Source organism: Lepidochelys kempii, chromosome 5 (assembly GCF_965140265.1).
Source record: "Lepidochelys kempii isolate rLepKem1 chromosome 5, rLepKem1.hap2, whole genome shotgun sequence".
Taxonomy (NCBI): Eukaryota; Metazoa; Chordata; order Testudines; family Cheloniidae; genus Lepidochelys; species Lepidochelys kempii.
Genome location: NC_133260.1, coordinates 74,521,763 through 74,535,612, shown reverse-complemented (window position 1 = coordinate 74,535,612; position 13,850 = coordinate 74,521,763). Strand labels below are relative to the sequence as shown.

The 13,850-nt window shown below is 38.4% G+C and overlaps 1 protein-coding gene across 1 annotated transcript in view; it reads left to right on the top strand.

Annotated features, from left to right (window-relative positions):
* SEMA6A (semaphorin 6A) overlaps positions 1 to 6,059 on the top strand; it is a 143,071-nt gene extending 137,012 nt beyond the window's left edge. Inside the window, exon 19 of the mRNA XM_073344771.1 lies at positions 5,427 to 6,059. Within this exon, the coding sequence (XP_073200872.1) occupies positions 5,427 to 5,434 (8 nt within the window). The 3' untranslated portion in view covers positions 5,435 to 6,059. The remainder of the gene's footprint in view (positions 1 to 5,426) is intronic.
* The last annotated feature ends 7,791 nt before the right edge of the window (positions 6,060 to 13,850 follow it).

Sequence of the window (13,850 nt, the reverse complement as noted above, 5' to 3'; positions counted from 1 at the left end):
TCTGGGATAAGGTGCAAGCCTCAAAGCCACTCTTCCTCCCAATCACCTTCTTCAAGGCAGTCTCTACAGAAGAATTAATAGTCTGTAGAGGCAGTCATCCATCCTGCTAATGTGCTGCAGTAATGGCCTAGTAGAGAAGAAATAAATGAGAAAGAAAAATGTGCATCATGAAATGAGGCATTTTTCATTTGCTGTTTTAAAAAAATTGAAGGTATTATTAAAAAAAATTAGTTATTGGGTACCATATTGCAGAAATTACTCTGATCTGGATGGGTCAGGAAAAAACAATGGCACTTTTGAGCAGTTTAATCAATTTAATGACACAGTATTCATTGTTAATACTGTTACTCATGATGACCTCATTTAGCATGTTGTTATGATGTGTGAAAGCTCATTGCAAATTAGCATTAATTTGCATAAATATTTTGCACAAAATGAAAGATACTCTGCTAAATGAATCCAAAAAGTGGATTTTGTAGATTAAATCCTTGTTCACTGGCTCCATTTAGGCAATTTTTACCTAGTGGTTAGCACTTACTGTGATGGGTTTCCCAGGGTGGAGCCTGGACCTGAGGTACTGCTGAGTCCTCTGTCTTACCAACCTGGGCTCCCTCTCACACTGTGATGCTGTGGCAAGCTGCAAACCCCTCCAGGTACTGCACTTGTACAGGCAGGGACACATCCAACTGAGTTACATTAATGCTTTTGTCAGCAACTCATGAACCAACAATAGAGAAGCTCCAGCCAATTCCCTACAGCTCCCCAGGACCCCGGAGCTGTACTGCCTTGCCCTGGTCAAAAGCCTGACCAGTGTAAGTTTATTACCCAGTCCACCCCTCCCTCAGTGTGGAGAGGACATGCACTGGCTCTTGTTCAGGAGTAGATTTCCCAAGTACTTCAAGCAAAACTCACTGTTTTAGGTAAAATATAAAACAGATTTATTAACTACAGAAAGATACATTTTAAAAGATTATAAGCAGTAAGTGTACAGCTCAAAGTTGGTCACCTAAGAAATAAAAGTAGAATCACAATCTGAGTTCTATAAACTAGAAAGGATTTGAATCAAGTAGTATCTCACCCTGGTGGTACAGTTCATACACAGGCTGGGATTCCTCTTTTCAGCGTGGGAGCACCTTCCCAGTTCAAAATCTTTGCTCTCCAGATGTGTTTTCAGGTGTTGAGTTGTGAGGGGAGTGAGGACAAATGATGATGTCACTTCCCCTCCTTTATAGGTTCTTCAGCTTCCTGGAAAGATCTTTTGCTATGATGTGAATCAAGCAGTGTCCATTGTCTGTGTGCTCCCTCTGAGAAGTCTTCATTATATACAGATTCTGTGATAGTCCTTATTAGCGTGGAGTCCCCTTAATGGTCCATCAGTGATGTCTGACTTCTCCATTGTTGTACCTGAAAGGCTGCTGTGGATGTTTCCGACTTCACAACACATTTCAGTAACATGCACACAGAAAAACTTCATAACTGCACATACAATGATAGCCCATACAATTTAACAGGATATCAATGGTAAACAGGTCAAGACTTTTAAAATGATACCTCACAAGCCATACTTTGTACAAAACATATTATAATCATATCACCATGGCAAATATGGGGGTGCCAGGGTGTTGCTCTGGTGTAGAGAGAGTGTCACACTCACCTAAGCTGCTCCACTAAAATCAATGGAACTACTTTCATGAGCAAGTGCTTGTTAGAGAGCTTATTCCTTCACTCTCCCACTTCCCTGGTCCTTCTCGCATGAACAGAGAGCAACAATACCCGAAGTCCGAAGGTGCAAACAATTCGATGTTTATTGGGGTGAACTTCCAGCAAGCATAAATACAAGTTCCTTTTTCTTTATTTTCGAATCCCAACTTACTTCCTGTTTGCCCCTAATTTATATAGTAATATTCTTAGCTATACCTTAACCAATCATTCTACTGAAATTTAACTAACCAATCCTAACATATTGTAACATGATTAGCTAACCAATTATATCCCACCACAATAATTAGATTACACCCAGCAAAATTAATTATACAGCAGACAGAAACAATCACAGAACCAGACAGAGATTATACAGACAAACAATAGCAAAGTGGGAACTATAATGACAAAACAATACAGAAGTGAGGATTTCACATCCCAGCTATTGATAAGTGAGTTCTTGCCAGACAGGATGCTATCAAACTAAGTTTCCTTTTACATTTTCTAGGCACTTCCCTTTCTCTGGAGGTGATAGGAATACAATCCTGTCATGATAGTGCCTAACAGCCCAATAGCACCTTATTTCAGTGTGACTAGTTTGGAATGTGAGGATGTGACCGGTCGCTTCCCAGCTTCTGGCTGCCTCTGCTGCTTAGCCAAAGGCCTTAGCCTAAGAACAGGGCCTCAGACTGTCACAGTAAGAGAAGGACCTTACACTGGCAGACAGTGATTTTGATTCTTTCTTTTATACCTCTAACTAGCCAAGTGATAAGAATACACCTAAATTCTTAAAGTACAGGCCTTTACAGACAGGCCTGAATATCTATATCCTAACAGTGCTCACCATCGTGAGGGGTTGCACTACCAGATACAGTATGTTCAATTCGTACAAAGGAGCCTAACCTCACAATGCAGACGGAGAAAAAACATTTCTATCTGAGAAGATCCAGGCTTTGTACCATCTCGAACTCTAAAATCCATGAAACGTTAAAAGCCACATTCACTCCCGCTGTGGGCCTAGGTCCTCTAACACGAGCAAGTCCACCAGGGCTGTCATCTCTTCTCTATTGCCAAAAGGGAGCCAACACAGCTTGAAGTTGGGTGGTTCTGGCCAGGCAAAGGGCTTAGCTAAGCTGGCCTGGAAATGCAACCATTCAGTTTTTGTCTATACTCATATTTTTGTTCAACGAAGTGAACGAAATTCCAGTGCGCGGCCTAAATAGACCCTGAACTACAGAAGCCGCGCAGCACGGATGGTGCAAGCAGAGCAGCCACACCAAGGAGCTTCTGCACCACTGACAGCTTTACCATTGACTTCAGTGGACACAGGGTTAAGCACCTCCTGAGCTCAGAGTGTCAGAGAGGAACGTTGTGCCAGCTCCGGATAGCGTGGTGTGGAACTTAAAGGGCAGGTCAGAAGGAACAATGGCCACAATCGCTGGGTATCACCACATGCAAAGGAACAGTAGCTGCTATTTCATCTCTGTAGCCTGTCCGTGGGTTGGAGTGGATTCTACCCCCACAAATCCTGCTTTATTCACCCCACAAAACCCATTTACTCTGGCTTTTAGTAGGGAGGAGCAAATTTCACGCAGTGGGAACCAGATCAGTCTTCCTATAGTGTGCCAAAAGGCAAAATGCAATAGGAAACTGACTTGAAAAGCAGCAGATAAACAATAGCTATCTATCTACTAACACGTATTTCGCAGAAGTATGATACTCCTCCAACCAACAAGTGTCAAAAGAACAAACTGTGTTGTGTAACAATCATGTGCTTCATGCTGATGAGTAGGTCTGCTAATGAGTCTCTTAGGAGTTTTTCTTTTTCTTTTTTTAAAGAATGAAGTTAATTCTATTTCCCAAACAAAAACTAAGACCATCATCACATGCCTTGAACAGAAAAAGGACAATGTGTTAGACTTATCTATAGGAATAGAAACAGGTAAATAGTCATCCATCCTTCTGACTTTGTAATTTAAACAGTGTAAGTCTGTAGGGAAGGGCTATAATTGGAGTTAAAGTACGTGAGGTGAAAATTGCTAGGTGACAGTGCCATCTGCATCTCCTTTTAATTAGGCAAGTTTATTATCTGTATTTAAAACTTTCTGTTATTCAAGTCTTTGGCTTTTTCTAACGACCAGTTCTAAAGGGATTGTCACATGTCTAGGTAGGTGAGAGTACTGATCAGCAAAGGAGAGCTATCCTTCAAAATGGTCTGGCTAACAGTTAACTTGTCTGGGAGTAAGGACAGAAATATGCCTCACCAAGATCATTGTCACATCTGCTTCGTGTTTCATGGCAAACTCTATTCAGCATAACAGCACCACTGTTAATTCAGTTAGATCAGGGTTTTCCTTTGCTGGCCATGATGCATTTGGAAGTTCCACAACTGTGTGCATAATGTGGCTAGCAGTCCATTGCACAGAATAATAGCATCGTAAGTAATAGAATAATAAAATATTGTCAGAGATCATCAGAAATGTAGCTGAACTCTGGACTACAAGAAGAAAAAAAATCACAATGAGCGTGATGGGAAATTGTAACAATTATATATGACAGAATATGGGACTAGAACAGATCCATTAGGTCACATCTAAGCAAAGGCCAATCTATCTGCAGCAGTAAGTCATCAAATTGCTCAGAACTGACAGTCTATAAAATGGAAATTCTACACCTGGCTTTAAACTAACTTTAAAATTAAAACAACAAAAAAATTAAAACTATGAACCTCAGAAATGTAGGATCCCCGGACCCTACATCCTTCAGGGTCAGAGAACCCTGCAAGCTCGTCACTATTCAGCATTACTGGTGAAATTCATGCTGGTGCAGCGAGCCTACAGATACCTGTGGACAATACCACTTTAAACCAGAAGGGACAGATCCTCGTCTGGTGTAAATTGTCGTAGTTCCTTTGACTGCAAAGAAGCTGGGAAAATTTACACCAGCTGAGGATCTGACCGTTAATGCAAGCTTCCTGCACTGGAGGGAAGCTCATCCTGCTGTAATAGACGTCACAAACAACTCAAGTCAGAAGAATATTCTTTCGTTCCTACCTTCTGAACCCTTTATCGCAGATGGGAACCCATAAATCAGCACATGCATCGCTCCTTGAAATAAAAACAGTGAGTAAAACCCAATGTCTATGGAAATCTTGTTCAAGCTTCTTGAATGCTCAGCAAGAAATAAATGTGTATTTCTCTCTCAAACAATAGTCTAGCATGGACATGCTGATAAGAACCCCTAGAAATAATTTCATGGTTTTTTAATGCTGCCCTGGTGCACAGAAAAGACTTATCTACAAAAACAAAACAACAACAAAAAACAGACACACACAACAAAGATTTTATTTCAGAGACTCTTCAGAAATAATGGCATAATCTTATCAATTTTCAACAAATAGAATCTAGTGCATGTAAGCTTCTGATAAAGGTATCACCTTCACTCGTGCCACAAACTGCAGATTAAGCTTTTTCTAATGCTGTGTAAATTGCTTGTGAAGCAACCTTTTATGAGATGTGATGGTTCAAACAATTTTGCAAAGGGGACAAAGAATTTGTTTTACACTGAACTGGTTTCCTAGGAAACACTGAAAAATGTAATACAATATCTCTTTGCCGTAGTTCAAGGACCAGCATGTGTGTGTCTCTCTCACTCTCTGTTTTTGTTTGTTTGTTTGTTTTGGGGCTTTTGTAGTATATAATATCTGCCTATAACTTTCTCTTCAGACCTATAACTTTCTCTTCACAAGGACAGAACAAGTTTTGTAATACTGCAGCACTGAATCTGAAGGACATCCTTCTCCCTGATAAGCATGTGCCTGTTCTGAATAGAAAAGAAAAACTTTGAGCCACTCCAAGACTTCTTCATTTTTAGCAGTTTGGATCCACAATCAGGAAAGCCAGGGACTGAAAGCTCTTAGAGCAAAATTTCAGCCTTAGAATGATCCTCACGGCTGACCTTGGTTATTTTGCCATCTGTATGGGCTCAGTGCTACACCACAAGTCAATGGAAGGTAAGGGCTCTCTCTATAAGTAGGGTGTGCAAACAGCAAGTGCGAAAGATCAGGAGAGAGGGTGAGGGGTAATAGGAGCCTATATAAGAAAAAGCCCCAAATATGAGGACTGGCCCTATAAAATCAGGACATCTGGTCACCCTATCTATAAGTACTGACTGCCCGATGTCAATTAGAGACCTAGTCATGTACTGTAAGGAGATCAGAACATTGTTCTATATTCTGATCTGAGGGAAGAACTTTGCCCTTCTCCTATGTACAATTAATGAGACCCAAGAAAATATAAGTTATAATTCAGAAAAAGTCTGCTATGCCTCTAACCAAATAAGTACTTGACCGAGTCTATCTGAGTGCATGTTTCTTTTAAGATTATTATTAATGCATTTGAATAATTATATATTTTCAGTAGTTAACAGCAATACAGGAGTATTAGGTGCATTATCGAAATTAATGCTAAAAGACTTTAAATACATCAACATGTCTCTCACCATGCCAGGGCCCATATATGGGTTAAAGACCTAGAACTCGATTCACAGATATGCTCTGCCTCCTTAGTTTGACTCCACTGATGCTAAACCCCTGTAAATACAGGGTAAGTGGCCACTTAAACTGGTTTTATGGTTGCTTTACACTGCTGTGTTGGCACAAAGCAGCTGGAGTATACTGGTGATGCTATCCCCAGTAAACTGAAGGATATGAAAAATAACAATGCGGCATCCATTTTGTTAGTAAAAATGATGGCTGTCAATTAATTGCAGTTAACTCAAGCAATTAAAACAAAACAAATTGACTAGATTTAAAAAATAGTTCCGATTAATCACAGTTTTAATCACACCATTAAACAATAATAAAATACCAATTTAAATCTATTATAAATATTTTTGAATTTTTTTCTACATTTTCAAATATATTGATTTCAGTTATAACACAGTATACAAAGTGTACAGTGCTCATTTGATATTATTTTTATTACAAATGTTTGCACTGTAAAAAAAGGTAAACAAAAGAAATAGCATTTTTCAATTCACCTCATACAAGTACTGTAGTGCAATCTCTTTATCGTGAAAGTGTAATTTACAAACATAGAATTTTTTTTCACGTAAGTGCACTCAAAAAGAAAAGAATGTAAAACTTTAGAACATACAAGTCCGCTCAGTCCTACTTCTTGTGCAGCCAATCGCTAAGACAAAGAAGTTTGTTTATATTTACAGGAGATAATGCTTCCTGCTTCCTATTTACAAGGACACCTGAAAGTGAGAACAGGGGGTCACATGGCTCTGTTGCAGTCAATGTTGCAAAGTATTTTCATGCCAGATACGCGAAAAGTTCATATGCCCATTCATGTTTTGACTTGTAGATTGCACTCTCATCTTTTTTTTACAGTACAAATATTTGTAATCAAAAATAATAATATAGAGTGAGCACTGTACACTTTGTATTCTGTGTTATAACTGAAATCAATGTATTTGAAAATGTAGAAAAATATCCACAAATATTTATAATAAATTTAAATTGGTATTTTTATTGTTTAAATGTGCAATTAAAACTGTGATGAAACATGTCTATTTTTTAATCTCGCAATTAATTGTTATTATTTGTTTAATCGTTTGACAGCCCTAGTAAAAAATATTTCACATAACCTCAATTTGATTAATAGATTATAAGGCTAGTAAGGACCATTTGTTGTCTTCTAGTTTTACATCCTGTATAACACAGGCCACAGGACTTCCCTGAATTCCTGTTTGAACTAGTGTGTGTCTTTTAGAAAACCATCCAATCTTGATTTTTAAAGTTCCAGTGATGGAGTATCCACCACAACTCTGGGTAAATTATTCCAACTTGGCAAATCTGACAATCCATCATTTCTGATTTAGGGAGTCCTATGATGGTAGCAAGCTGTAAAGTTCATTATAATTAATATGAATCAGATGCATTCACTAGCGTGATACAAACCGAACATACAACTGCAAATGGAATTAAAATAATTAAAATAACCTGCTGGTATCAGGAAAAAACACAAAATTAAGTCCTCAAATCTTAGCCCTTATTTATATCTGTGCAAAACTCATTGAAAAGCCAAAAGACTATGGACCAAGTTTTGCTTTCACATGTAAATACTCTGGAGTAACTACTGAATTCCAGGGAGTGAACTGGAGTAAGCGCACAGTAAATGAGAGCAGCATTTGGCCCAAAGTGTCCAGTTAACCTGGAAGAAATGGAAATAATTGCTGCTGGCAGCACAGTTAGGCTGCAATCCTGCAAAATATTTAAGAACATTTAATTTTAAGCATGACTTCAATTGACTTCAATAAGACTGATCCATTCTTAAAGTTAGGCAAAAACTTTGATGCTTTTCTGAACTGGGGCCATAATGAACAGAAATAGCAAAACTAAGAACAGTGCTGTCCTCTTTATAAACCATTTTACAGCAGATTGCTCAGTAACAGTAGTCATCGCTAAAGCAAACAAACATCAAGGAATTATCTGACAGCATTAAACATGCAGAAAACAACTCTGTGCCAAAGAAGGAAAACTACTTATCTCTAAAAAAGATTCAGGCACTCAATCCTGCAGCCTTTGCTCACATAAGTAGTCTCATTAATTTTATATGGGAATATTAATTACTGTACATTACAACTACCGGATAGAGAAATAGGGTTGGGCCCAAATGGCAAAATCCTACTTATCTTACAGGTAAAATTATGGATTTTTAAAATGGTCAGTGCTTCAAATCAACCTGTAATCAGAAAAACAAGTTGGGTCCTTTCTGGCTTAATGCATCAAAAATAACGATTCTGCGCCTGGAATTGGGTTAACGATGCTGATGATATGTGAATCTAGTTTGTTCTTCCTTTTCTGTATTAGTTCTGCTGTGCTAATAGGAACAAGACGTATTAGACATATTTAAATCATTAATGTCAGGAAATAAATACGCACAACAACCAAGTGCTACTATTACACAGTCATCTTTTCAGAGTAAAAACTTTGAGTTCCATAGTATTTAGTATATTTCACTGGATTCCAGGAAAATTAAACAGATCTGGTATTAATCATTCACATTTATATCCCCACAAACTCAGTCTTTATTGTAATTTTTATATCTAAATATCTTGGAACTATATTGAATTTGTATTTAGTTTTTTAAAAAGAACATTAAAAGTACATTGCTGATGGAAATAATAAAAATATGTCAACAATGTTAAATCTGATTTTAAGATGAGGAATTATCTTTAGATCTCTGTAATGATGAGGAGTTGGTAGAAATGCAGATCGGGAGAGTGACACCTGAGTTGCCGCTTGCACTGCTTTCTAAATTCAAATACGATCCATTTACATGTTTTATATTAGCATTTCCAGAAGCAGATCTTGACCATAAACACACTTTTTGCAGGATCTTCTCTACTATTCAAAACCAGAGTGCAAAATGCATTAGGTTGAATAACAGAGCACTAAGTAGTCTCTTGGGTATTTCCTTTTAAACAAACATGACATTTAACATAACTAATGCAACTCAATAGATTCTTCGTTCATCTTTATTTTTTTACCTTTCAATACAAATCAAGAATATACAGCAGTCTATCCAAGGATTAAACCACCAGATTTTAAAATGACGTGAGGGATGGCACACATCTTAATCCCTATGGTAAATGGTTTAAAAAAACATATTTAGAGTCTATGATTAATTTACATTTAGGTAAATATATGGCAAATAAGAGAAAGAATAAACAGTGACAGTTTATCAAATTAATGAGCAGGAGGTCCCCCAAACCACAACTATTTTACTATTACATCATAAATAATTTAAATCTGCAGGGTAGTGTGTTGTAAGTTCTCTACTATAGTTGGCATTCTACCATACCCATAAGAACCCTACCTCTCGCTGTAAGAACCCTACCCATAGGAACCCTAACCCTAGCTCCAAGTACCTAACCCATAGGAACCCTAACCCAAGGGTGGGGACCATTGCCCAAAGGAACCCTAACTCTAGCTTCAAATACCATACCCACAGGAACCATCAACCTAGCTCCAAGTACCCTACCCGTAGGAACCCGAAGACTAGGCTGGAAGCCCTACCCACAGGAACACCAATCCTAGCTCCCAGTACACTTCCCATAAGAACTCTAACCCTAGAGCTGGAAGTCTTCCTACAGGAACCCTAACTCTAGCTCTAAGTACCCTACCCATAGGAACTCTAACCATAGGGCAGAGAGCCCTTCCCAGAGGAAACCTAACCCTAGATCCAAGTGCCCTAACTGTAATAACCATAAACCTAACTCCAAGTACATTATCCATAAGAACCCTGTCCCTAGGCTGGAAGCCCTATCCACATGAACACCAACCCTAGCTCCAAGTACTCTACCCTAACCCAAGCTCCAAATACGCTACCCATGAGAACCTGAACTCTAGTTCCAAGTGCCCTAATCATATGAACCCTAACTGTAGCTCAGGGAGTCCTACCCATAGGAACCCTAAACCTAGCCCCGAGAGCCTACCCATAGGAACCCTGGTATCATCGGACTCAAGCGCTAGCAAGCTATGGGGCGGTGTGAGGCAGACTGCTACAGCTGAAGTGTCAAAGGAAGGCTGTGGTTAGCAGAGACATCAGGTTCAGATGACCTGCTGTCTCCTGCCAGAGACAATGTGATTGTGATGAGGTGGGTCCTGATGGTTTGGTCTTAAACTGCTTCTCCCAGATGCGCTTCTCTCTAGCTCCAAGCACACTACCCATACGAACCGTAACCATAGCTCAGGGCGCCCGATCCATAGAAACCCTAACCCTAGGTCCAGGTGCCCTACCCATAGGAACCCTAACGGTAGATTGGAGTCCCATACCTATAGGAACCCTAACCCTATCTCAGAGGACCCTGCCCACAGGAAACTTCATCCTACCTTTGAAAGACCTACCCATATGAACACTAATCCTAGATCTGCGAGCACTAACTACAGGACCACTAAACCTAGATCCAGGAGCACTAACTATAGGAACCATAACCCTATATCACAGAGCCATACACACAAGAACCCTAATCCTATCTCAGAGTGCCCTATCGATTAGAACACTCACCCTATCTTGGAGCACTCTACCCATAGAAACCCTAACCCTAGCTCCAAGTGCCCTACTTGTAGGAACCCTAACCCTATCTCCAAGTGCTCTACCCATAGCAAACCTAACCCTAGCTCTGGAAGCCCTATCCATAGACACCATAACTCTAGCTGCAAGTGCCCTGCCCACAGGAACCCTAAACCTAGGGCAGGGAGCTCTACCCACAGGAAACCTAACCCTAGCTCCAGAAGCTCTATTAAGAGGCACCCTAACTCTAGCTCCAAGTGCCCTGCCCACAGGAACCCTAACCCTAGGGCAAGGAGCCCTACCCATAGGAACCATAACCCCAGCTCCAAGTGTAGGGACAGGATTTTATAATTGTACTATAAGAATAGAGGTATTAATGTATGTCTTGATTTTATTTTACCAGCCACCTTTTTTGAATAGCAGAAAGGAATGACCCTTTGTGACATTGGTAGGAATGCATTTAACAGACTGCTAGTGTCTGTACTGATGTTAAGGCAGGAACAGACCAGAACAATTTTTATGACTGATTATGGTTACTTTTTTGTTTTAGGATAAATTATAATGTCTACTATGGTTTTTTATATGTATTACAAATTAGGCACTTTAGTTAAATATACATTTTTTTGTTTTAAGGGTTAGTGAGTAAAAGACAGGCTTGTGTATTGTGTTTATGTTAAATTAAAGGAACATTAAAGGCCTGAGCCACAATGTAAACTGTTTTGACCACAAGATTTATTTTGTTTGTTTGTTTGTTTTTTATAACAAAATAGCAAATAAAAGCTGTAGTAAAAAAATTAAAAAATTAAAAAAGACAGTGCTCCTCGGAAGCAACAGCAGGGGTAAGGTGCACAAAACAAAAAGAAGCAATGTTAGCCTTAAGATGGCTCTGTGTAATCAGACTGTCACTTTAATAAAGGTACGTGAAAACTCTGTAAGCACAAAAAGAAATAGTTACACCTTATGTAAAAATTAATATAAATAATGTTATAGAAGTTAAACTATGGTAGGAATGTGCATTTTCCCCAAAACATGTGCAGTGTATATGATAAAAGAAATGTGCAAACATACCATGCTACTTAATTAAAATGCTATTAGGGCTCCAAAGGGAGCCACAGTAGGTTGGGTTTTCTTTTGCAGATTGCTGTGTGTTTTAAAAGCAGGAGTTAAAAGTAATGAGAACTCTGGTAAAAGTTAATTGTGTCCCCTTTAAGACAGAGGCTCTAAGCTGCTGATGGCGTTGAATCCAAAAGCAAGCCAGGAAGCAGTGTGTGTTAATGCAAATTACCTAACTGATAAACAAAGCAGCACAAAAAAGCTGCAGATAAAGGACATACCTGGTCAGCAAACAAATTGTCTAAATAAAAGGCAGAGTATAACAAAATACCTTTAATAAATTTAATGTTAATAAGTACCCCTGTAACAATGCATAGTTATGATTTTTTTAAAAATCCTTTAAGGTCACATGGTAATGATGCTTCTCAGCTATTACCTGTAAATAAACTTAAAGCTTAACACAGCAGGAAAAACATTATAAACTTGGTCTGCTGTATAGGAAGGGAAACTGAGGTACCCCCACCTCATGGATTTAATAACTAAACAGTGGGATAATTTCCCCATAACCCTTAAAAGGTAGAAGCCATTAAAACCTGGCCGGCCTATAGAACAAAACACAGGAAAGTGTGGGGGTATAATTTAACAGATTTCTCTGTTTTGCCCGCAATCAGCAAGGGTATTTGTATACACTATATATATATATATATATATATATATATATATATATTTTAAGCAATAATCTGCCACCCCAAAAGGGGTAGAAACATGTTCTTTTGTCTTTCAGAAAAATAAAAAAAAGCTAATACCAGCTAAAAAAGCAACCAAAATTCCATGAATCTACTGTCACAATAAAAATTGTGTTTTGTGTTCTATGTTTTGTCTTGTCAATGTTTTGGGTAATATCAGAAAACACTAAGGTTTAAATACACTTGCTAAAGCAAAGAAAAATATAACTGTTTGATACTTATCAGTACAAATAGATGCAGTATGTTTCTAGCATAGAAAGGCCAGACCTTTTAATTGGGGAAATTGTTAAAAATCACACACCAAAAGGCTCTGGAAGCAAAAATATGGAAAGTTAGCCCACTCCCCATATTGCACATGGGATCCTTCTGGCTACTCTGGACCTCGAGCCAGTGGGCTAGGGAGAGGGGGAAGCTATTGGACACCAAAGGCTGCACCGAGTGGGCTCCTCAAAGGTGGGTGTGCTTGTCCTTGCCTGCTGCTCCAGAGCTCTGTAGTAAAAACATTTCAGTAAAATCATGTATGTAAAATAAATAATAAGACCAAAGAACTGTATAATGGGCTATGTGTATGTGTTAATTCTTAAAAAAAGTGTTTTAAAAAAATAAAAGTGTTAGCAACCCACCAGTAAATAAATATAAATGTAATGTAAGTACTGTGTTTACCAATAATCAGCTTACTGTAAGCACTGATTTAGCTAAGTTCTTTATCAATCTTTAGCATTGAATGACAAAAAGTTGTCAATCACCTGTTAAAAGGTAAAAAGGCAACACAGTTCCTAAAAACAAACAAAGAGGCAATGTGGAAAACTAAAATATTCATATTATACATGCAAAACTAAAAACATCTTAAAAATTCCCACTGCCAAAAAAAAAAATAACAGCTTACCTTGGGTATAATGTTTTTACAGGCTGGTCTCCCACTTCCAAAGGTATATTGTCAATTATGCTTCATCCATTGTTAATTGTGTTGGTATTATCCTGCATTTGCTTAATTAAAATGTTATGTATGTGTTGCTAAATAAAAAAAATGTTTGTTAAATTACAACCACAAGCTCAAATTGCCTCTCAATATGTGGCTATAAAACAATTATATAAGATATGACCCACTCAAGAATTGTTCTTGAGGGGTCAAAGGGGGGAATATGCAGGGACAGGATTTTATAATCGTACTATAAGAACAGAGATACTAATATAGGTCTTGATTTCATTTTACCAGCCACCCTTTTTGAATAGCAGAAAGCAATGACTCTCTCGGACACTGGTAGGA